The 25,178-nt window shown below is 37.4% G+C and overlaps 1 protein-coding gene across 1 annotated transcript; it reads right to left on the reverse strand.

Moving 5' to 3' along the window:
* Positions 1 to 42: 42 nt before the first annotated feature.
* On the reverse strand, positions 43 to 24,975 carry LOC117296675. The gene is made up of 26 exons (XM_033779705.1): positions 24,930 to 24,975; positions 20,697 to 21,366; positions 19,725 to 19,921; positions 18,880 to 19,273; positions 18,169 to 18,287; positions 17,686 to 17,840; positions 16,725 to 16,825; positions 16,154 to 16,235; positions 15,687 to 15,795; positions 14,639 to 14,793; positions 13,740 to 14,002; positions 13,242 to 13,441; positions 12,794 to 12,938; positions 12,097 to 12,340; positions 11,443 to 11,520; positions 10,534 to 10,711; positions 10,012 to 10,163; positions 9,125 to 9,263; positions 8,553 to 8,704; positions 7,747 to 7,839; positions 6,632 to 6,874; positions 5,971 to 6,153; positions 5,355 to 5,505; positions 4,339 to 4,468; positions 3,570 to 3,786; positions 43 to 2,769 (listed from the first exon to the last, which is right to left on the reverse strand). The coding sequence occupies exons 2-26, from the start codon at positions 21,230 to 21,232 to the stop codon at positions 2,092 to 2,094; spliced, it is 5,094 nt and encodes a 1,697-aa protein (XP_033635596.1). The 5' UTR covers positions 21,233 to 21,366; positions 24,930 to 24,975; the 3' UTR covers positions 43 to 2,091.
* Between the last annotated feature and the right edge of the window lie 203 nt (positions 24,976 to 25,178).

Here is a 25,178-nt window from a genome sequence, read left to right on the forward strand (position 1 = left end):
ACAAAATACAATTTAATCGTTTATGAAAGGAGGGGGGGGGGGTTGTAATCTTAAAAAAGAGTTTAAAATGTAAAAGAGAAATAGAAATTTAGTGATGGTGGGACACATTTCTTTATAGTATACTTGCACAATTGGTACAATCCTAAAGAAATTATTCAATATCACTACACATAAAAAATTGTCCCCTCTGTAAAAATAATAAATATTCAATTCTTTATACTAAAGATTTCAAACCTCACAATTTTGAGTATCTCTGTTTCGTATTGAACACCCCAAACATGATTGTTGCAACCAGTACTACAAAAACTAAAAATACATTTAAAAAAAGAATGGACGGATTTTAGAATATCGCAATTTAGCACATTTCAATTCATATTGAACAACACAAACTTGATCATTTCAAGCAGTACTAAAAATTGTAATGTGACCTTGAAGTCTTTGTAACATACAGTCTTGAAAAACCAGGGAACATTCTTAGATTTTTTTATTTGTGTGAAAATCACTTTCGAGTAGTGTTGGTCCTGGAAATAAATCAATGACAACTCAATGAGGTCGATCAGTGTTTTATGATCATCTTCAGGACAAACACTACTCAAAACTCCAAGAGATTTTCTCATGGTGTATAAAGCAAACGTATTACTGTTATACAGATAGACATTATATATACAAAATAACATTTTAATGAATACTGATTAACAATAAGGCCTCAGTTAGTTAAACACACACAACCCACACTCTACATGTGGTTTTTGTCACGATAATGGCATGCAAAAGATAAAGGCAAGTTAGAAAAAGTATATGACAAAATAATTAGGGTGAATTTCTAAAGAAGTAGTTTTGCTCAGAGAGTGAGACCAAATCCAGTCAACATTTTTAAACGGTGTTTATTGAACAGGTAATTAAAATAATCCCAAGAATATTTTATGCTTTTACTGGAAATGGCCCAATCCCAGATGCATTGTTCCTGCTAGTGAAGCCCAGGCATGCATGGTATATGATACTAATACAAGTTTATTGACCCTGTGACGTGAAGATAATATTTGTGAAAGAAAAAAAATAGTGTAAAGCAATGACAACATTTTATATACAACAAACAATGTATTTTTTTCTAAGAATTCATGGCTTTTACCTGATAATTATTCCCCTTGAAAAAAAAATCAAGATAAAATTAGTAACATGATTCCCTTTAAAATAAGCTAGTATTACACTGAATTGTAAAAAATGAATGGCTGCTCATTTCCTGTACACAACAAAATTATGCTTGCCAGAATAAAAATGGCTGCCAAAATTGCATTTTGCATGTTCATCTATGACTGATCTTTTCTCGTTTCTCTTAGCCAATATTTTCTTATTAAGAAGCTCAAACAAATTGGGCGAAGCTGATCTCATGTCAAGACATTTGGGTACCTAGAAGAGTGGCTTACATATTCCTACATTTTTGACAAGTACCAATACCTTACTGAAAATCTATTCAAAATACTTTATCATTAATACATTAACATTAAACACCTGTACATTTCAATATTCCCTGATCATTGTCATCATGATGAATTCAAAACCAAGTAAATGTACACAAGAAACCATAGCACACAAGAAAGAAAGCAGAGCAAATCATAAACTGTACAAAACAATAAGTAAAAAAAACAAGCCACTATGATCAATATTAAATACTTGATAAATAATGTAAGTGCACTTATAATGTCATTAACTTGTATTAAACTTGAGTGACAACACTTTGGTATTTCTTTCATTTTTTACATTACAAATAAATATTTATATATCAATACAAGTACCGGTAGTAGATGATTAATGCCCAAAATACAACTAAGTTTTTATAGCTGCTTCATTGTTGGGGTGAATTGCAATATTATGAATGTGAACTAGCTTGACATTTTCTGACAATATAAGCGCCGGAAATTTGTTCAATTGCAAGAGAAGAGGAGCTCTTTGAGCTAATAAAGAGTACAATCTAAAGCACTGCCATTTGCTTCAATCATTAAAGATAATTCAGAATCTTTAAAGAGATTGTACTTTTAGACAACAAAGTAAATTTGACATGGAAATTTGAGTGGAAAACATTTTTGTGTTGACTTATTTGTAATAATTATTTCCAACTGCATTATACATCCTGAGGAAGTGGACATAGCCGGTGTCAAACCCAACCATAGCACTTTGATTATCAGGTGAGAAATCAAAGGATGTCACTTTGGCTAGTGGTAGCATAAAAGTCCCTACAGGTTGATTCAAGCCTACCTTTGAGGAATGCAATGCACCATCAGAGATGTGATTTGCAATGACTCCTTCTAACTGTTTTAAGAGAGGTTTGTTTGGGTTGATGTAGCCCTGTGCTGGGGCCAGTATCCCACTGTAAGACCCAGGCATACTTATTGTCTCTAATGGACCCTCAAGATGCTTGTTGAAGACATCAATGACACCACTAAAGGTTTTTTCCTCAGATTGGTGACCTTTCCCGCGAAGCATTTGTCTGGTTTTCATGGAGGCATCGGTGCGCCTGCTACATCTCTGATAAAACACCACACATTTATCCATTAAAAATTCAACTTGGTGTAATCGACATTCAGAAGTTGGCATATTGAACTTCCTCAGGACGCGTTGGCGGTGGACATCCCATAGTTGGAGCAGTGCTGAGGACCGGTAGAATTCCAACTTGTCAAATTTGATAATAGATGCTCTCTTCTGTTCATCAGTCATTTGGAAGGAGAGAGTGACCAGCATAGTGCTTTCTGCATCAAGGGCGGCAGAAGTAATCTATCGGCAAGGAAGAGATGAGAGAAGCAAATCAAACAATGTTCTGTAAGGCAGTTTTCCAAAGTAATGCAAGATCGAATTAGAATGTGAACAGATGAGAACGAAGTAATGCATTATGTTATAACTAACATTAGAACCATCTCTTCCGGCTCTCTGCTCCAACTTAATACTTCCAACCTTTCTTCTTCTGATTATTGTTACGTGTTCTGATATTGAAACCAAGGATGCCTCATAAGTGAACTTTGTCATGCTTACAAGCCTGAGGAAAACTGTAAAAAAAAAAGGCGCTTGCTGGGTTATTTTACATGCACTATGGACTAATGTTCCATTGGAAAGACAGAGGAATTATGACATAGCACCTTGCTCTAGGACACAAGTGCCATGACAGGGACTCAAACCCACACTCTGCTGATCAAATACACCAGAGCTTGAGTCTAGTGCTCTTAAACCTTTGGCATCACAGATCTAACAAACTACTAATTGACAAGGTAGAAACTCATGTAAGCAATGATGTTATCCAGGGAAGAAAGCACATCAAGATTGGTCCTACAAAAGAGATGGGAATTATTTTAAAGATCTTCTCACAACCAAGAGTGCGTTTTGGCGACCCCAACCAAAAACTGTTTCTGACGTCATAACCAATACGGTAACCGAGCTCACAACTCGGTTATCGTTCACTCTGAACAGCAGAACCAACGACCAACAACCGAAACAGTTCTTGGTTGGGGTCGCCAAAACGCACTCCAAGGGTGGTTTCGTACAGCGCCCATTGTTGACAACATAGATCTACATGTACATACCAATAAATCTGGACTATGCTTGAACTCCTTCACATCTTGGGGATAGTCCTGGATGCCTGGTACGATAAGTGGGTTAAGTTTCCAATCCTGGATGGCCCTTTCTGGCAACACCTCATACAGGTACAACATGCCTGGACGGTTGGAGGTGGTAAAGCAAGTCAAAAGCGCCTCTCGGAAAATAGTGAAGATGTAGTGTGGGTTCACATAGGGAATCAGCCTGAGCAGAAAGAAATAATATAATAATAATATAATATCGAAGTCTTATATAGCGCAAGTATCTACCAAACAAGGTACTCAAGGCGCTGAGTATATACAAACTTTCAGAAAGATAGGTAACTGCAGTGATGAAGAACAAAAAGAGGAAGAATGTTAACTCTTCATCTTGGTTGACTTTACTAAATGCCAATGTTTTTCAACCATCTGCCTATTTTTTTCAACAAGAGTTTTACTGAAAAATACGTTTCAATATCAAAGTAAATTTTTGGGTGAGCAATTCTTCAAAGCTATGCTCACGATCTTGAAGAAGTAATGGACAAAAACGGAAGTTTAAAAAAAAAATCATTTCGAAAGCTAAACTTGGTGTGAATCCTATCCTAGCCATAACCATCACACTTGCATTATGCTGATTCGTAAGTCTGAGTTCTCCAAGGCTCTTTAAAAAAAATTGCCTTTACCAAGATCTGTACATAATATCTGCTGCAATGAGCAACATTCATACATCTGACTATCAGCCATTTCTTCTCCCTTAATATTGGCTTAGTTCCGTTACCTGTGCATTCCCTTGATGACTCTGTTGTTTATAGCAAGACGGGGGCTGTTAATATTCCAGATGTCAAAATCACTTCCATTACAACAGCTGGCCACAAAATCATCAGACATACATAACAGTTTCCCAGGTCCTTCGAGCATAACATGAATGAAAAGAAAAACATATTGAATGTATATTTCATCTATAGTTATTAGATTGGTTTAGTAGAGCAAAGAAGAGTATTGTCACTTTTCATCAACAATCTGTCAACAATTATTCATGTTTACCACAAACCTAGGAAGAAACTATCAATAAATAGTGAACTTGTGGGTACAACCATGTGTATATCTTTTTTGTGGGAGTGTTGGTTCTGAAAAGTGGAAGTGTCGTGGCCGATCGGTTAAGAGCACCGAATTCAAACTCTGGTGTTTCTGATCAGCAGAGTGTGGGTTCGAATCCCCAGGCGTGACAGTTGTGTCCTTAAGCAAGACACTTAACCATTGCTTCGCCTTTCAGATGGGACGTAGAGCCGTTGGTCCCATGTGTTGTGTAATGCATGTAAAAGAACCCAGTGCACTTATCGAAAAGAGAAGGGGTTCGCCCCGGTGTTCCTGGGGGTGGCTGCTGAATGCACCGTAGCACCTTGTTAAAACCATTACATGGTGTGCTAAGGATTAGGTCTCATAATTTCAAAATCTTCGTCCCACTCACCTTGAAGTAAAAAAGATTGGCGCTTTGTATCCTTTGGAAAAGGCGCGTTATAAATCGGTATTGACGTTTCGAACAGTATAGTCTGCTCGCCTTTTTGATTGAGCCTCAATCTCTATACACAGTATAGTGGGCTTAGCACTTGATCTTAGCTCAAATTATAGCACTGTATCGATTTACAACTTCTCTTTTGTATTGTAATACAAATTTTATGTATCAAAAGCTACTCACAAGCTTAGCAATTGATAAAAAAGTCAAAAATTTGAGCAGTTATTGTTCATTTAATAATGAGGAAAGATTAGACAAGATAACCTCAAATTTAGACTTACTGCAAGATTCTCCAGATCGAAGTTGGAGTGCTACATCAGGTGGTGTTTTAGTGACGCTCCATAACCAGTGGTCCTCATTTTGTTCACATGAAGTCACAGCATGACGACCGTCTGATGAATACACACAGCTCTGAACAGGCCCATCATGATTCTATAGAAAACAAGATTAAAGCAGAACATTGAATGAACAATGAAATAGATTCAACATGCTGATTGTGCATTCATTACACTACCAATCAAATTGCAGGCAAGTTCAAACATGTACATTATCCAGGGATGTGATAGGCTGTTAAAAAAAAAATGTTAACGTTGAGCGCAAAGAGAGAAAGCTTGCGAGCACAAAGCGTGAAAGCTTGTGAGCCCGAAAACTTGCGGGTACGAAGCCTGCTTACATACATTTATCTTTGGGTTTGAAAGTCCTACTCTGCAACCTGGGGGATCTATATGGTTGTATCTTCATTTTCTTATGAATTTGATCCAAGTTATAAAACAAAATTAACTTTTTGATTAATTATTTTGATTACATTTTCATTTATTTATTAAATTATTTTATTTAATTTTTCCATGATTATTATCGATTATTTTCATTTCCATTCCAACCAGGCACATTTCTTACCAGATCTTTATCAGTGACGCTTCCAGTCATATTAGCTGTGTCCCAGATCCTAACAGATTTGTCTTGACTCCCTGTAGCAAGCAACAAATCGTCACTCATCGTCTCTCCAAAGTCTGCTGACAAGACAGGCCCGATGTGGCCCTGTAACAAGCACCATTCCACGGTAGGGTAGAGACGCAGTACCTTCAGAAAATACCAAGAAGATTTGTTCAATAGAAAGAAAATCTAACATACAGTTTATACAAAGAAGTAATCTGTAACATTTTTGCTCAAATATACATGTAGCTTCTCATCTTACCGATAAGGGACCAAACAAATTTTCTCTTCTAGACTTGGTTTGTAGGATTTGAAACTTTGCACGGGGGAAATACGATATGGAAAGGTTTGAGTTAACACCATGTTACCGCAAACCTTTCCAGACTTGGTTTGGTCACACCGATTTATTTTGAGATTAATTGGAAAAGCACAACCAGACTGCAACACAAAATATTAAGAAGGTTACACGTACTAACTAATATTTGATCACAAATAAAGTCAAACTACATGTCATTGATCGAGCTGTGAGTTAGCCTAATAAGGCTTCACAAAAATATCGATCATCAAAGCATTATAACAAAAATTAGGATTGCCAAAAATAAACGAGTTACACTATTTAACATACCTTTAAATCACTGTCCCCAACCAAATTAGCAATGAACTCCAAGTTATGAGAGATGACATTAGTGGCTCCCTGGCTGTGTAGGGACAATTTATGGCCCTCAGTTTTGGTCTTGTTCCCCTTAACAACCCAGCGATATGTGCCGTTTGGAAGCACCCCCAGCAGTTTGCGGCCATCTTGGGAAAAGCGTAGACTGGTGTTGTTCAACTGCGCTTTAAGATTTTCAGTTTCAAAATGTTTGGTGTCCTATGAATGGGGAAATGGAAAAACAAATTAGATTACATTGAAAACTATTTAAGAAAATATGAAAAAAGCTCTTGATTATTGTCATTACAGAAATAGTGGCCTACAGTAGAATTCTATTCAGTAAAATATTAAGTTTGCCTTAATATCAATGGCATTTTTAAGCCACGACAAAGTTGTGAAATTCCTGCATTTATGTTTGGTTCCATCATAGCAATGAAGTAAAGATTAAAAGTGTTGGTAGTTCTTGAGCAAAAAGCAAGGTCAACATTACATAGGACGGCGAGACGGCTTTGTAGAGGTGCTGGTCACCTGTTCCTCCTCGCCACTCACTGGCTTAGTATTTTAGCTCTTTTGCTTCTTTGTTTCTTTATGTATCGATTTGTATGTATATTTTTATGCCTGTGTAAAGTCTAATAAAATTAAACTAAAACATAGAATAAGGAGAGGTTGTCCTTCGGTTATTTGGGTTTCAAATAAAATGTGAAATTTTCTGACTGATGTGCTGGTTGAAAACTAAAGGTTTGAAATAATGTACATTCCTAATGTATTATCTTAAACTGAACAAAATGGACAGCTCATGCGTAAACAGATAAGGCAGTTTAAGTGTCATCAACGTATCAGTTTATTTTCAGCTTTTGATGTTGCAACAAAACTTATCAGGCCTGGTACTTCACGGAGGCAACGCAGGCGATTGCCTCCATGCCCCCCTGGCCTTGTTGCCCTTAAAATGCTCCAGTAGAATTTTACAATTTCCTCATAGGGTGCCCTTTATCAATGAGAAATGCCTTAGTGCCTTGCCCTTTCAAGAATGGAGCATACAGGTCTGCTATTAGGATTTAATATTTCAGTGTGTGGAGGATCTTGTTACTTACTGTCTCTTTGGCAATGTCCCATAGATAAACATCCTTGTATGCAATGGCTATCATCTTACCACTTGGCATGAAGGTGACTGCTTTTGGGCGACACTGTAATTCAAGAAAAATGCATATTAAAACAACATCCAGATATAGCTGCAAGGCAACTCATTCTCTGGGAACTCTCACATGGAGCAGCCCCTCGAGGAGGGCAGACGCTAACCTGGACCAGTTGCATTGTCATACTGAGCTAACCTTTGCAGCTGAGATCAGAACAGCCATGGGAGATTATGAGTGGCGTGCTCCTGTTGCAGTCCGACAAGAGTTGACTTGATGATGATGACATTATAACAAAGGGTGATTTAAGGATTTGCAGGTTTAACAAATTTTGGTGTATTGTCAGTAGAACATTCATGCTTCATACTTTAAACCCAGAAATGTTTTATTTGATTAATAAAATAAATTAATTCATATGCAGTTTAACAATGCCCCACTCCCATTATTTATTAAATTCTGAAACAAAATGATGTTTTCCAAGTGTGTTTTGTTGTGTGTCCTACAATAAAATTGAAACCATTTTCCATGCATATGAGCGCAGCGAAGGAGCATGAAATTGAAAATTCTGTTCGACAAAACAACTATCAGACCATAACAAAAACAAATTTTTTGAGAAAAAAAACCCACAGCTAAATCCAAGCAGTTGACTATTATGAGTACAAACCCTTTCAAATGAAAATCATGGATGTGATTAATGAGTGGATAGAGCAGTAGAGGATTGTAAAGAACTAAGGAGGGATTAAGTGGAGGGGGAGTCCATTACGTACCTTGAGTTCTTTTCTTTGGATCAGCTTTCCATCGTGAGTGCCGTAGACATAGAGACGACCAAAAGTCACTATGTAGATATGTCTGTTAGTCTTGGGTATAAAGACAGTCACTTGGGTGTCGATCTCCAAAGGAATATTAACGGAAAACTTACCTAAAGGAACAGACAAACCATTGAATGAAAACTGTGTAGTTTTGTACTTTTGTTGTTGTTGTTGCTTTTGTATTTCAAAGCGCTTTGTATAGAATTTGTAAAAAACGCTTTATAAGTAAACTTATATGATTATTATATTGTGCATAATGATGGCCTTAGCTTTCAATCTAAACCAGACCTTCTTCAGAGGCATAAACCAAGTACAAAAAAATACATCTATTTATAGAAAAAAAAGAAGGGAAAAGGATTTAAGGGAAGATCCAGAAAACAAAACAGGAAAATTATAGCCAATCATAGTTTCTACTTCAGAAACAATTGGTGGCTATGAACCAATAGGAGTGGTGAGGACAAAGGATGTGCAGTATGTTCTATCATTATAATATGCAATATAAAATGTAACCTACATGTGAGCCATCATACCTTTAGCATATCCTCCCTGTCCGAGACCCAAGAGTTTTACTCCAGTCTTTTCTAGAACAGCCAGCCAATAACAATGACCTGCAAACTCCATCTTGATTGGCTCACCTTCAACTGTTACTTCTAGGGCTCCACTTGCAACCTGAAATAACACAACCTCTTTTATTAAAATGAGCGTACTGAATGAGTCGTTGAAAGTTAAATGACGTGATTATGACTATGACTGACAGGCTATATGTTTTCCCAATAAGCCATTTGCGAGTAAGATTTGAATAATGTCTGGTACATTGACTTGCTTAGTCACAATGTACTGCTTACATTTGAATTCCTCAGACTATAGAGACAGTTGCTATGTCAAACTGTTTGGGGCAAGCCTTTGCATAGCAACCTCTAGATGAGCAAACCCTGGTACCATTGTGCCATACACATCCATTCAAAATAGTGTATGGGTGTTAACCGTCTCTTATGTAACTAAGCAAAAGTTTGCCCCTAATCATGTCACATAATAACTGTCTTGATAGTCTGAGGATTAGAATTAAAATTTAAGTGGTAACTTGTGATCAAGCACATCAATGTACCAGACAATATTCAAATCTAACACACAAATAGCTTAAAGATATATGAATTAACATAATTGATGTCTACTTGCATGCTAGTCCAAAGCAATGCTGATGAATTGTAGAATATCATCTTTGCAACACATTAGATCCTGTTGAAATGTTTTGTGCTCTTTAGGCTGATCTTAAATGAAAAGGTCAATAATTCTTGGTAAAAATGGAGCATGATTTAATGAAAAGAAGATTCAGTGTTTCCTTGTTCACATTTTAAACTTTGCTTTTCCCTAATACTTTCAAACACTCTCTGCTTTATGTTATTGTGTAGTTTCTTACCCGCCAAACTCTGATGGTGTTATCTTGGCAGAAAGTTGCCAAATACTTGCAATTCTTGGAGAATTGACACAGGGCAACAGGAGCTGTATGGGTCAATGTCATGATCTCTGCCCCGTGACACTGCTCCTTGGACAAGTCTAACCAAGTAAACACTGGGGACAAATTGGGATAGATAACAAAATGAGAAAATAGATGTAGCTGTTGCAAACAACTTACCAACCAAGAGGACCGAAGGTATAAATGCAAAAATAGTGGAATGGCCTGACGTTTTGACCCTTTTGACCTTCTCCGGAGAAAGACTCTGCTAGGGTCAAAACGTTGGTCGAAACGTCAGGCCATTAACTATTTTTTGATTTTGATAACTTACTGACAGTGAAGAGAATCTATTACTTTTTTATTGTAAATAAAAAGTTATTATAATAATAATAATATAGACGTAAATAAAAAGTAATAATAATAATAATAATGAAGACGTTTAATGTGCACAAAACTAGGCGCAGTAAAAAAAAAAAAAAAACTCACTATTTTTTCCATGAACAGTCAGATAGTCCTTGGCATATGCAGAGCAAGACGATGAATCAGGTTCATTTAATGCTTGTTGACAAATCAGCTGTGGGTATTTCTGGATCATAGAAGCATTGGAACGTACCATGCGGTAAAAGTCCTTCAATTTACCCCCAAACTCACACTTATCAGCAGCCTGCAGAATACAGAAAGGAAATCTAGTTGTTTGAAACTTTTCTAAACCATGGTTTTACCCACATACACCGACATGTGTTAGTACTTTACACTGTGTACTTTCCCGAGCTCTGTCAAAATAATCACAGGCATATTACTCGGGTGGCATATTACTCACAGGTATATTATTTATCCCCGATGCAAATTTCCATCTACTAATAGAATTGTTTCTTTTATGGGTAATGTGAGCACAAGAAAATGTTAAACTATTAAAAGTTTACAACTTTGAGTAGCATGAGTTGTATCAACTGTTGAGTACTGTTTTAAATATAGGCATAGATGTTAATCAACGAATGTCGATGGACAATGCGCTCCAGAAGGCAAGCAGACTTTTAACAAAAATACTCCCAAACTATTAAATTTAAAAAAGCGAATAAAGAAATCACCAACATTCTGTACTGCTACAGGAACCCTGCAATATAATTTTGCATAAATGGTGGACACAGGTTTTGTCTATCATTTGTTGGACATAAGGAAGCTACACAATTAACCCATGTGCACAAGCTGTATTGACCCATTTCACCTGACAATAATCTTTGATGAGGCATACTGGTCACTGTGCGTTATTCAGTGAAGTGCGCATTTTAGGCGACGCAGCGTTTACACGTAAACTCATTGCCAACCAAAATGGTGAGCGTGGCGCAGTCGCCGTGTGTGATGTGCGTGCAAGAGGTCAATAGTAAAAGTACTTACCTCAGCCAACTCTAGAAGAAGTTTATAAATACGCCCAGTCCTGCACTTAGCCTCCAGCCACGGTATTGCACACATTTCCTGTAGAATGAGTTAAACAGCATAAGGGACAACATTTAAAAAACAATATTCCTCCATGAAAGCTCAAGCACCCCTTAATTGTGGCCGAAAGCTGCAGGTGATGAAGATCTAGTCAGCTGTAGACATTGTGGCATTGATTATTCGACAAGAAAACAGTTTGAAAGAAAAGACAACAGTTTGAAAGAAACAAACACAGCTACTAAAACTGCCACATTATTGTACAGGATATAAATAAGTTAATACTGTAAATAATAGACCATTTAATTTTTAAGTTTCTGACTAGGATACCATAGGTCTAAAGAAGTAGTCATCTACGGAAGTTGTGGAGTTGATTTATAAAGCAAAATCTGAAGAAAAACCCCAAACAATTTCCACTTAACATCATTGTACAGCATTTAACGCATTTAATTAATTTAAATCCTTTAAACAATAAAAATTAAGACTTGTCTTTTGGTTTACACTTGTGTTGTAATATCACTTCATTAAATGCGTTAAATATAGGACCCTTTCCTTTTTAGATCATGCATCAAAATAAAAAAATAGAACAAACAGGACAAGATCAGAGAGATTTCTCACCCTATCTGCATCTTCCCACAAGTTTCCACGGATGATGTGGCGTGGTAGCTCCGTTAGTTTCCTAAGGTTCCAGTGTATCTTCTTAGGAGACTTTGAGGTCTTGAGACTATCAATGTCTGCCACAGAGTTATGACGTGTTGCTGATCCTGAACTTATCACCAAGGGTTGAGACTGAACACCACGGTGGGTCACTGCCATGTTACCTGAACCTTTCTCCCTGTAGGGCTTTGGGGTATCAGCCCACCTATAAGAAGTAATAATATTTATAAGCCCTGCATGTCATATCAGTCATGATGATTTGCAGTCATTAATAACTGTCATGGGTGCAGTGCGAACCCCGTAGTGGTTTTTTTAAGGACTAGTCTATTCATCTGCTTTGAATAGGCCATTTTTGAATGGGTAGCTGAGGCTACTATGTAAGCTGGTTGTGTGGTTGCCCAGGTTGTATACTCCCAAGAAAGTTGAGAATGATTAAAGGAATGTTATTGGCCCAATGGCACTAATGTAAAGCGCATTGAAATGGTTATTTTGAAATGCACTATAAGAACTTGTTTTCATTATTATGTTATGATACGTTGAAGTATAGGATGTCCTTTGCAACAGTCGTAGCCATAGCCAAAGCTGCCAATTCGGATACGGCTTGAGATCGAAAGACAAAGGATGATAAAGGTGTCTTTAGTTGTCGCTAAATGCCTACCTTCCAAGGAAGTACATAGCAAGAGCTTGGTGTAGTAGTGCTGCTGAATCACTCAGATATAGCTGCCGAGCTTTCTCATAGAATAGTCTGTGATACCAACGGTAGACCACAACATTATCCACACCTCCTTCCACTAAGTAGTCACCTTCAGACGGGAAATACAAGAACAATCCTTAAAGACACTGGACACTATTGGTAATTACTCAAAATGATTGTTAACATCATTACTTGGTAACGAGCAACAAAGAGCTGTTGATAGTATAAAACATTGTGAGAAACGGCTCCCTCTGAAGTTTTGGACTCTAAAGTTCTGGAACAAACAATTCTGGATCGTAAAGCCCAGATTGAACTGGTTATAAAAGAATTTTTAAAAGCACTGTTTTCTGATAATGCGATTCAAGTTAAAGAAAAATTTCATGAAGCAGATCAAATAGATCATTTAACTCACCTAAGTCTAGCCGCAGTCTAGTCCACAGCAGAGGAGGCAATCGTCTGATTGGTGGGATATGAAACTCAAAGACGTCATCCAGGACTACGTCATCACATGACAGCACGTCAATCAGTTCATTGGCTGACAGCCCTGTGGCAGATGCAGTAAGGTAGCCCAAAGCATGGCGAACAAATATCTCACCATGCTTCACCTCTAGCCTGTGAAAAATAAAATAAGCAATGATGGTGAAATCATCTTCACATAGAAGTAAATGAACTTACAATGTATAATGGTAAAAGAAAAAGAAACTATCAGCTTCTTGTTGAGCATGTTCGATGAACATTTGTAACTGTCAAAATGCAATTTTATGGTAATTGTTCAAAGAAAACAACCTAAAACAGGGACATTGAACAGTTTACTTTTGCTTTATCACTTACAAACAAAAGCAGGCTTTTATAGGGCGGTCGCAAAACATTGATAATTCTTTAGAACAACAAAACCGAAAAAAAGACATACTCGTTGAAAAGCTGTTCAATAAGTCCTGGTGTGCTATCAGCAAGTTTGCATTCTTTCAGCGGTGTGTAGGACTTCCACTTCTTTGCAATGTCACAAGCCAAACGCATGAAGAGGGGTGTTGGAGTTTCATCATGGTGGGCATGCAGCACAATTTGCTTCTGGTCTGGGGTTAGACTCCTGCCTGATTTACTTAACATTAAATCAATGATATGATGCTGGTCTTGCTCATCTAGTCTCACTATCTCAAAGTAGGAATCCTCATTCTATGTAAGCAAACATAACGAAGAAACCATATTTTTAGGCAATCTAAGGCATTGGATTCAAGGTGCTGTCAGAGGGAGAATTTAAGGTTCCAGTCATGGCCCACATGTCCTTAGCAAGACATTCAAGCGTTAACGCTTTGACCTTCGGATGGAGTGTAAAGCCGTAGTTCCCATGTTTTCCTTATTGTATGTAAAAGAACCCAGTACACTTACTGTTAAGAGAAGGGGTTTGCCTCAAGTGTTTCTGGCATAACAGGCAGCAGATTGCATGCATCACCTTGTAAACCTTTACAAGGTGCTTCATAAAAGGGTCTCATAATAGACCGATCCATTAGGCTCTGCCCACAACGCGTGTTTGTGCAAGAACACGTGAGCCTCTCCAATGCCTTTCTGCACAACTCTGCCGCACGCACCAAGCATACACGCACGCATGTCGGACTTGATTTGTCGGACCTTCGTTGCGTTGTGTATGGTCAATACGCCATGGGGCGGAGCTAAATGGATCTATTGAAAAACTTAGCCTACCTGTTAATAATGAGATGCCAACAGTCAAAGCGCTACACAAGAACCGAGTGTTGTTATTATTATTATTGACAGAAACAACCGCATACACAACCATAATTCTGTCCTACATACCTTCACTAAGTTTCTCATTGCAGAAAGGGCACCCCCAGCACTGGGTCGTATAGTAACGATGAGATGAACATGTTTTGGGAGCACAGGACAAAGCCAATGGAGGTCACGACCTTCATTCTCATTGGTCAGCTGATCCAGCGAATCAAGGAAGATCACTACCAAAAAAATACGAAGACATTTTGTTTAATATCAAATACAGGAATTTTGAGGGCATATAATCAACCTTGAAATCATCAACATACTTGGCCAGCTAAGCATCTTGTATGTACTTTCAGCTTTTATACTTTTATATAGAGCATTGTGGCTTGTAGTGTTTTTTGTTCGTTATTGTAAAACCTTACTTTTATGTAATTTTTGTAAATTTGATGTGAAGGCCGAAATGAATTTCCAATCGGGATAATAAAGTGAAATTGAATTGAATATTTCCAGATAAGTCAGTGCTATAAATCTGATAAGACTACAATATACTTGATAATCGTCAATATTTTGTGCTCTGTGCTCTGCTGAAATGACTAGTGATTCAAAATTACTAATGAAACAAACCAGCTTGGTCAACATCACATTCATAAAAAAAAATGTTTTCGAGTGTCAACAAATATCTTGTTTATTCAAGCATTAAAGACAGTGGACACTATTGGTAATTGTCAAAGATTAGTCCTCACAGTTGGTGTATCTCAACATATGCATAAAATAACAAACCTATGAAAATTTGAGCTCAATCGGTCGTCGAAGTTGCGAGATAATAATGAAAGAAAAAAACACCCCTGTCACACGAAGTTGTGTGCTTTCTGATGCTTGATTTCGAGACCTCAAATTCTAAACTTGAGGTCTTGAAATCAAATTCGTGGAAAATGACTTCTTTCTCGAAAACTACGTCACTTCAGAGGGAGCTGTTTCTCACAATGTTTTATACTATCAACCTCTCCCCATTACTTGTAATCAAGAAAGGTTTTATGATGATCATTATTTTGAGTAATAACCAATAGTGTCCACTGCCTTTAAAGCAAATGCATGACACTAGTCAAGTTTAATACATGTTTGGACTTACTGATAGGTTTCTCTGCAGTAGCTTTGCCGAGCAGCTCCACAAATCTTCTTGTGAGTAGTTTGTACTCTGTTGGCACTTTAGAAAGGTCAAGATTCAAGCAATAACTCAGCTGTAAATAAAAACAGATAAAATCAAAATCAAGAATTGACCCCTTGCACGCACGTCACACTGTGCTATGCTCACCATTTTGGTGGTGAAGGGCGTTTACGTGTAGACGCTGCGTCGCCTAAAATCTGCACTTCACTGAATAATGCACCTAGGCATTGACCTCCAAATTGGCGCATCCAAGATTATTCTGATGACAGCAGGTGAATTGGGTCAATAGCAATATTTTTCCCACATGAGATCATTTCATGTATGTTCAATCGGACAGGTATATATTTTTTTGTCATGGCTGGTTAAAGGGTTAATACTTGAGCCTAAGCAAAAAAGCAAGGCCATAGGTTTGACCATAGTGCTAAACTTACCTGTAAGCAGATGAAGTACAGTAGATCTCTAATGTTGGAGGAGTTTGGTGTGATAGCAATGAAGCGCATGACATGGATTGGTCTAAGAAACAATAATTTTAATTTTTATTCACAATTATTTTGATTGGGAAAGCAGGAATAATAAAATATATAGAAGGGACATCATTTACCCAAGATTTTACACCAAAAACTTAAATGAACATTACAGAATAGGTAAGAAAAAACACATCTAAGATCACAGATTTACATAAAACAGTATCAAATTCAACCTATGTCAATTAGTGAATTAGTGGCAGAATACAAATCATTAATTAAACTGAATGAAAACTATTTCCAACTGAATGATAATAATAAGCACTGTAGAAAGCAACAAAGAAATAAACATTGTTGTAAATTAAAATAGAAATGAGTTTTTAACATGGCTTTGAAAAAATTCAAGAGATGATGCCAGTCGGATGTGAGAAGGAAAAATGTTAGTGCACCGACTGTGAAGCTTGTTAGCCATACTGGATGTAAGTGTGGGGTGCAGCGGACAAGCGCCAATCACAAATCCCTAATTGTTTGGACCTACCTTCCAACATTACAGCCTTCCCATGAATCAAGAGACTGACTAATCACTTTGGCTAGCAGTGATGTCTTGCCACATCCACCACAACCATGAACCACAAATGGCTATAAAACACAAACAAAAAAATTACATTTGTCAGAAATTTCTCAGTGTATTTCATCTGAATTTATCATGGAGAAGTTACCTGGGCAGTTGCTATCAGCAGGCCAATTAAAGTGTCAACAATTGAATCAGTAATATCTAAAAAATATACGTAACTTTTAAAATTGTGCAGGTAAAAAGAGAATATTTTCAAAGAGAAAGATTTTGAGACTTTTTGGGGATGATACGAACAACATTATTCTCTACTGTATACTGGGCCTTTTACTCAAAGACTACTTCTTTGGATTATCCAGCCATAGACTGGGTCTATGAGAAAGATGGACTGAATCCTTTCTCTATGATACAGCCATGCACAAAACACTATCAAACTGTTTTCACCTGGAAAAATAAAACCATTCTGCCCAATACATACATGTAATAATAATAATGGGTTCTTGTAAGCACCTCATAACATCCCTAGGTATCAAAGCACTCACTATTTGTTTTTCAACAACAGAGCTGTGTTGTGAATCATAAGACCCATGTACAGTATGTAGCAGCTTCTATTGGTTTACAATGTGCTGGCGCTTTCAGCTGGGGCAAACCCCTTCTCTTCGCGGTAAGAGTAACTGGGTTCTTTTAAGTGCATTACACGTCACAAGGGATCTACAGCTGTACGCCTTATCTTACGGATGAAGCAATAATGGTGCAGTGTCTTGCTTTTAAGGACACCAGTGTCAAGGCCAAGACTCAAACCCAGAGTCTGCTGATCAAAAACACCAGGACAAGAGTCTGGTACGCTTGCAGGCTCGGCCATGACGCACCATCAAAAGAGTAACATTTGAAACTTTATAGTTACACATCAGGTGAATTATGAACTTACCCTTAATCCATGTGGTAGTTTCAAGTAAGCACTAATGCCCCTGATGAGGTTCTCTCGTCCAGCAAACAGGTCTGCTCTCTCACGGCAGAATATACTATGACTGATCACTTCTGAGAACAGAGGGTTATCCATTGAACTCATCAAAGATAAGGCACCTGTGCAAGGGGTCAGACACAACAGCCAAATTAAACAACTGTAGATCTCTTTTTGTGTGTCTCAAGGAAAGTGAAATCTGTTGATAATCAAAGCTTCCCCAACAGGAATACTGCTGAACAATATTGGAATGAATTTGTTAAAAGGACAACAAGTTTTGATGCTATATAAACAGGGATGTAAATAGGCTATTAAAAAAAAAAACATGAACTATGAGCGCAAAACGTGAAAGCTTCGGGCACAACACTTGCATATTCTCATTGTTTGACCCCTGTGAAAGCGGCCTACGAGTAGAATCACTTTGGGTTCCATGAAGGAGATGGATTTTACCTTTGTGGACGGATTTCACAAGATAATCACAGAAATTATCCAGGAAACTTTTCAGCTTTTCTCTATTTTGACTATCGTTGTACATGGCATCACTATCTGGGTAAAACCGGAGACTGTACCTGAAAAGACAAATTGTAAAATGTGGTGAGAATAGGTACAAGGAGTCTCCCATAACCTTTTAAGAAGCTCACATCCAAAAAGAGTTGATAGTGGCTTCTTATATAGCGCGCATATTCCTCACTCAGTGACGCTCAAGGCGCTTTAACACACAGTATTTTCCCGCAAGGTATGTGGGACTACACTTGAACTACGAGTTCTACTCCTTTTACATAGCACCATGTAATGTTTACAAGGTGTTGTGGCGCAATATGCTGCCAATTAAACCAGGAACAACGGGGCAAACCCCTTCTCTTTTCGGTAAGTGCACTGGGTTCTTTTATGTGCGTTACAAAACACACAAAACCAACAGCTTTATGTCTCATCTGAAGTACAAAGCAATGTTTAAGTGTCTTGCTTAAGTGTCATGACTGGGACTCAAACCCACTTTCTACTGATCAGAAACATCAGAGTTTGAATTCGATGCTCTTAACTACTCAGCCACGACACTGCCACATTACACACACCACACATTAAAAAAAGTTTTAAACATTTTGTTCTTCTTTTATCACAGAGAAGTTTTTACATTTCTTTGTGGTCTCACCACATACTCACTTCTGAATTCGATCTGCACTTATGGTGTCACTGATGTTCGTCATGAGATTCTCAAGTTTCATCTGAGCCTCGCTGTCCAACTGCCCGTCTGCCTGATCAATGTAGTACTGAGTCCCCGTATTCTTCAAGTCAAAGTTGGTGAAATTCCTCTTGAAAAAATGAAAACGGTTGTGGTCCGTCTCATGATTCCCCTCGATTGCCTCTGAGATTTCACCCTCTGTTATCGAGCGTAAGATTTCCTCTTTGATTTTGGGGTTTAAAGACATGTTCTTGACGGCAGCAAAGATGGCACTTCTCATTGTTGTGAATAAAGTCCACCAATCGTCTCTCTGTTTAGCATCATTTTTCTGGTTGGGAAATTTCCATGTGATGGGCTGCAGTACATATTCTGCTTCTGTAAAGTAAATTTTGAAGACAGGAAAACAATGAGAAAATGTAGAATGAGAGCAGTATGTTAGTTTTGCAATGAAGATATTCACCACCTTATTAAGGTGCTTCTAACAAGATGATCCTGTAATAGAGCACTTTGTATCCAAAGGAAACATAGCCACTTTTGTTGAATAAAAAGTTCTTTCCTTATCAAATAATAAACCACAAGGGAAATTGACTAAGTAAATTTAAAATAATTTGGGGTTGAACAAAGAAAATTTGACTAGGGCGGATTTAGAACCAGCAACCTCCGGCACATTCAACTGGATGTCTATGGTTCTAGTAAATTTTTCTTTGTTCAATTCCCAAATCTTTATAATGTATTATAACATTTTATCCCCAACATTTTCTCCTGATATGATTCTTGTGTAAAGCACGTCCACGAACATTTTCTTTACATGCCTGAAATTTTTTACCGATAGAATTTGTGTCCAGAAGAAACCATTGTCTGATGTGTTTCAGTGCTTCTCTTTGCTGTTTGTCTGTATCAGCTTTTTGTCGCATGTATTCAATCAATGGCTCTAGTATAACTTGTGGGATGCGATACTGGATTGGACGGAAACCATATTTCTGACCCAGGATACACACAAAAAACGGTCCAACTGAGTTTTCCCTGCGTAAATAAAGATAAAAACAAAATTATATCAAAATGAAATGTAGACTACAAGCAACGGAGAAAGCAGTTAAAGACTTGAACCAATGACATTCCATGGAAGAATTTCTATTTAACTAAACTTTAGTTGTGAAATGACAACAATAAAGCAAGATAAAAAGTCCTGATTTATCAGAAAGAATTTTGGTCCAATATGATACAAGCACTGCGTAAGAAATGAGTGTCATTTATGAGGGTTGACTCTTTGTAGAGCACCCAAATTTGATTTACTTTTGCAAGCAGAAAATGCTGCTCATAAAATATGTATCATGGACTATAAAATACAAGGATACATAAATTCTTATTATGTATTTGTGTCAAGTCAATTCTTAAACCAGCTTAGCCCATTTCCCAAAGATAAGTCCATCGTAATCCTAAAGAGTTTATTTCAAATGACATTGTTCCTTTTAACCTTGCAAAAATTGTTAAATGGCTTCACATTTCAATCCTAGAAGATTCTTTTTTAATGAATACAATTATTTAGCCTTATAAAAAGATTCTGCGAGAGTAAAAATTGTGAGATCATTACAATTCAATTGATGTTAAATTGCCTGTGTTTTTTTCACAGACCTCTAATAAGTACTGAGAATACAGTGCTAACAAACATTGGTGTACGTGATGGGTAAACCCAAAATAAACACCATTACAACTGTGTTGCATTCATACTACAGGTCGTTTTGGTTAGTAAGTAGTTTGCAACAGCTGATATTTGTTTCTTCCATTTATCTTTAATTACCTGCATCTAGCTACCTCCTCTAGGCATATATCACTGGCCATGTGAGCATCACACACTGTCTGTCGTATACCCCATCTCATGTCTACAGCATTGAACTCCATCCCAATCTGCCGTGTGTAATCTCTAACATAGGGGTACACATCCTCCATCAGAAGGTTCCTCTCCAGCTTCATGTCAGTGAAAGTAGAACTGATGAAAACCCACACCTCACGGGCGTTTCTTTTGAGGTGTGCTGGTGCGACTTCCCCACGCATGGCTGAGAGAAACTCCGCCGAAGCCTCCCCGTCATTCATAGCATCTTGAATTCTCTCACGTTCTATTTCAAATTTATCTCTCGCTTCATTGAGGATCGTTTTCCATGGTTCCCGTTCCCTGCGGTCGGTATTCCAGAGTCGGTTTCCTGATCCGCCTTGCATGCGAATCATAGCAATGTGGGACAATTTCATGGGTTTTAATTTTTGCCATGTTATGAACTTGCGATTTCCTGCAGGAAGAGTAAGGCCACTTTGACCCATTGTCCCTGCACCGTTACCCATTTTAGTGTCTAAAATAATAAAATATATCCACAAAAATAAAGAGTTGAGGAGGAGTAGTTGCTCAGGTTACATTTTTCTTTCAAGATGTTTGCGCTCCAATGTTGAACATAAAATTGAAGCAGTTATTATTCCAGCTGGTAAAAACAAAAGGGCAAAAGGTAAAAGATATGAGTAAACTTCATACAAATTTTCACAAATCAGGACATCTAGTGTGCATTAGTTGGGGGCCAAAAGGACAGAAGACGTCAAATACATAATTTTGCCGACTAGTAAATTTTTCAAGTTGCAAAGAGAAATGCTTTCAAATAAATAATAATATTAATCCAAGCGCAGTCGTTTCTTCCTAATGAGTAATGCTGTGCAAAAATTATTAAGTACATTGTATGATCAAACAATTGTGTGACGGCGTTTGTAGTGAAACCAATATAAGAAGGGTGGGGGGGGAGGTGTTTTTTGTCCCTTCATATTTATGAGACAAAAAACCCCAAAACAAGAGGTGTTCCGAGCCTTAACACCTAAAATAAGAAAATACCAGAATTAAAATGAGAATAAAGTTTATGTTAAACCTGATTTAAGATGTGAACAAACACTAGAAAAGGTTCATTTCATTTGTCGTATTAGTTTAGTGATTCAGTACACAACAAAGTTGTACGATTTTATCAGACTCAAAGTCAACACACAGTGAGCTGAAAAACATAAACACCACAATACTTGTCCAGTTGTGAATTTACATAAAATCAATGGTAAAACCACTGGTGTGAGCATGTGGTCCAGTGTTAAGCCCTGAGTGTTCAACCAAGTTCTAGACGTTGTTCCTACCTAAAAATTGTCATCACAGCAGTTTAACTTGCCGTTACTGGTCTTTAAAAGTATTGTATATGTAGCATTTGAACCTTGTACCTAAGGTATCTCATATCAGACCATGGAGCTATTTTATAGCTCCATGATCATACCTGCAACTGCCTCTAAACAACCTTTTAAGTAATGCCCAGACTACTGCAGTGTTGTTATATTTATTTAGTCTGGTACTTGAGTGAGATCAAACAAGAATCATGTACTCAGTCGCTTAAAGGGAAGGTTCACGTTTGGTTATTACTCAAAACCGACTTGATAAAAGTATATAAAACATTGTGAGAAACGGCTCCCTCAGAACACCTCCATGCTCTGAAGTAGCGTAGATTTTGAGAAAGAGGTAATTTCACACTAAAATATTAAAAAACTTCCAAGCCAGAAGTCTTTTATTCCTATCTGAAAGCACACAAATTCATTCAACAAGGGTGGTTTATCTTTCATTATTTTCTCGCAACTTCGGTGACCAATTGAGTTCAACTTTTCACAGGCTTGTTATTTCATGCTTGTTGGGATATACCAAGTGAGAAGACTGGTCTTTGGTAACCAAACATGTTCAGTGCCTTTAATAGTATCTGCAGCCAACTTTTATTGCCGAGAATAAAAACCCTTATCAAATATACTACAAATAGTTTTGACAAGATTTGATTAACAAGAATAACCCATAGAGCTCAGTTTCAGTATGTTTGTAGCCTAATATTTTGATAAGATTTTTTTGTGAGTTTTAATGATTCATTCAAGATCTCATATTGTGCAAATAATGTTGGCAAAACAAGAAAAAGTAAACGTGTCCTCTTGTCCATTTCGATCACTAAGTAAATAATCTGAAATTTGTGAACTGTTTACCTGTGAGTCATACATGTAGCTCTAGACGTCCCTTAGACATAAGAGCAATGCTCAATACGGTACAAGACAATCCCAAAACAGGACCGGTCCCTTCAGCTGGAAAATGCTAACAGGATTTGCAAACTTTGAACTCTATAATGTAATGAACTTTTCTGGTTTCTGTTGTTGTTTTGGGTTTTTTTTTTTTTTTTTTTTGGGGGGGGGGTACTTTTTCGATGTTTCTACACTTGTTGTGTGATAGTGACTGTGCAACTATATTTTAATTGTTGAAAAACGTTGAACATTTAATGGTCAGCCGCAGCTCTTTACTTTGAGGGATGTAACCAAGAGAGCGATTACGATAAACTATGGTTAGGCCAAATAAAAAAAAAAACAGTTGATCGTCCCCGCGCGCATCCTTTTTGGGGGCCGCATGCTTTTTGTCCTCTTTTTTTTCGATTTTTGTAAAAAAAAAAGAAAAAAAAAAAGAAAAAAAATTATTTTTATTTTTTAAATCCATCTTTTCAAAAGGACTGGACTAGGAGCTTTCCCCAAATCTAACGTGATGCTCTCGAACACTTGTAATAAAACAATATTAGGGAATGCCTACCAGCAAATCTCGTTAGTGTTATATCCGACCTTGTTAGTGTTAGTGTTAACACAGGTGGTCCTCATGATGCAACTAAAAGGTATAAAATAAGTTTTAGAATTGATGGCCTTTTTTATTTGAAATACTAAGCGCCCATCTTGAATTTTTTTTAGTAAATAGTAAATAATAAGGCCCTCATCCTCCTCTTTCAAGAAAAATCCGGACAATCAACTGGTATTTTTTATTATTTGGCCTTATGTTATCCTTGCTTTTGATTGCCTGACAGAGATAACAAGGGATTATAAATATCAGGAAGTGAAGTACGATTACATTAATATTATAGTAGGCTCATCTAACATGAAAAAGAAACCTACTCAAGGCCTGTTGTAAATGTACAACATGCAAAGAGACTCAAGCAGGTCAAACAGAGTGTCGGTCTGAATTATAATAGTTGGCAGAAAAACTTTCCGTATCCTGCCACCACATTTTCATTAGTTTAAAAAAAAAAAAATAGCCTGTATGAGATTTCGATACTCCTTTTTGTAAAAATTAGGTGGAAAAAGTGGTGGCAGGATACGGAAAGTTTTCCTAGTCGGCAAATCATCCTTCATAATACAAATATCTGTCTAGTTTTAGATTTAAATATAAATAATTATTTGAGAAGAACACCCCTTACGGAAAACCCATGCATTCAGCCAGGGGAAAAGTTTTCGTATGGCTCCACCACTTTTTCATTCGATATGAAATAATATAGTATTTAATTTACCTCAATGAGATATCCCTTTCTGTAAAAGTGAGTGAAAAAGTGGTGGCGCCATACGGAAAGTTACCCCAGCCGGGGGCTTAGGAAGGACTGAAAACCCAATCAATATGCGAAGGCTCCAACATGTACACCTGCCTGGAACTATGAAGAGGTCATCATTGCAACGAATTAGAAATCCACATTTATTTTGAAAGGTTAGTTGAGAAAGATGATAGTGTACACACATTTGTCTGAATTTTAGCTTCGAAAATACTTAATCTATTTAGCTAGCAATTGTGAATCATTGGCCAGGCCAGGCAATATAATATAACATGAAATTTACCTCGTAAACGGCAGTGCTTGGGCCTTGGTCAGTATTCATATGAATCAATTAAATATTAAGCATGATAGCAGAAAGCGCGGAGTACAAACTAATTAATTGCCATGTCATTTCTGTCAATCCATTCCATGTTTATTTATTGTTACATAATCCACTGGTTGCCAATGTGCAATTTCCGCTACGCACTGTGCCGGCCGGAGATTTGTGCTCTGCTCTGCATGCATGACGTTAAATGATCACAAGCTACATCAAGGATGTTCTCCAAACATTTAGGATGCTTGGCTTTATAAATCTGTTTGGCTTTGGACGGAAAATTAGTCCAACTAATAAAATATTAATCACACATGCATACCTCACCAAATCAAGCGTAGCTTTGCCATGGATCCATGATGCGTGTGCAGAAAAGATAGCAGACAATATGCCGTCTCTATGATAGCGGTCACAGGTCAAACCTTGTAAACAACAGCAACGGAGAACTGCGCGTGCGCCAATCAATTAGCACCCCCCCCCCCCTCACAAAAGGGGGAGGGGTGGGAGGGGTAAGTTTTGGTGGTTTAGGGGGGGGGGGTTGCAGAGTGTGCGATGTAAATGTAATTTTGTC

The sequence above is a fragment of the Asterias rubens genome, chromosome 11 (genome assembly GCF_902459465.1).
Source record: "Asterias rubens chromosome 11, eAstRub1.3, whole genome shotgun sequence".
NCBI classification, from domain to species: domain Eukaryota; kingdom Metazoa; phylum Echinodermata; class Asteroidea; order Forcipulatida; family Asteriidae; genus Asterias; species Asterias rubens.

Bases quoted from the DNA above. Each gene is read 5' to 3' on its own strand.
- LOC117296675 (XM_033779705.1), bottom strand. From the start codon at position 21,232: ATGGGTAACGGTGCAGGGACAATGGGTCAAAGTGGCCTTACTCTTCCT. The intron at 4,469-5,354 runs GTAAGTCTAAAT...TTATGCTCGAAG, and splicing joins TCGATCTGGAGAATCTTGCA to GACCTGGGAAACTGTTATGT. The intron at 3,787-4,338 runs GTAACGGAACTA...CTTTCTGCTCAG, and splicing joins GTCATCAAGGGAATGCACAG to GCTGATTCCCTATGTGAACC.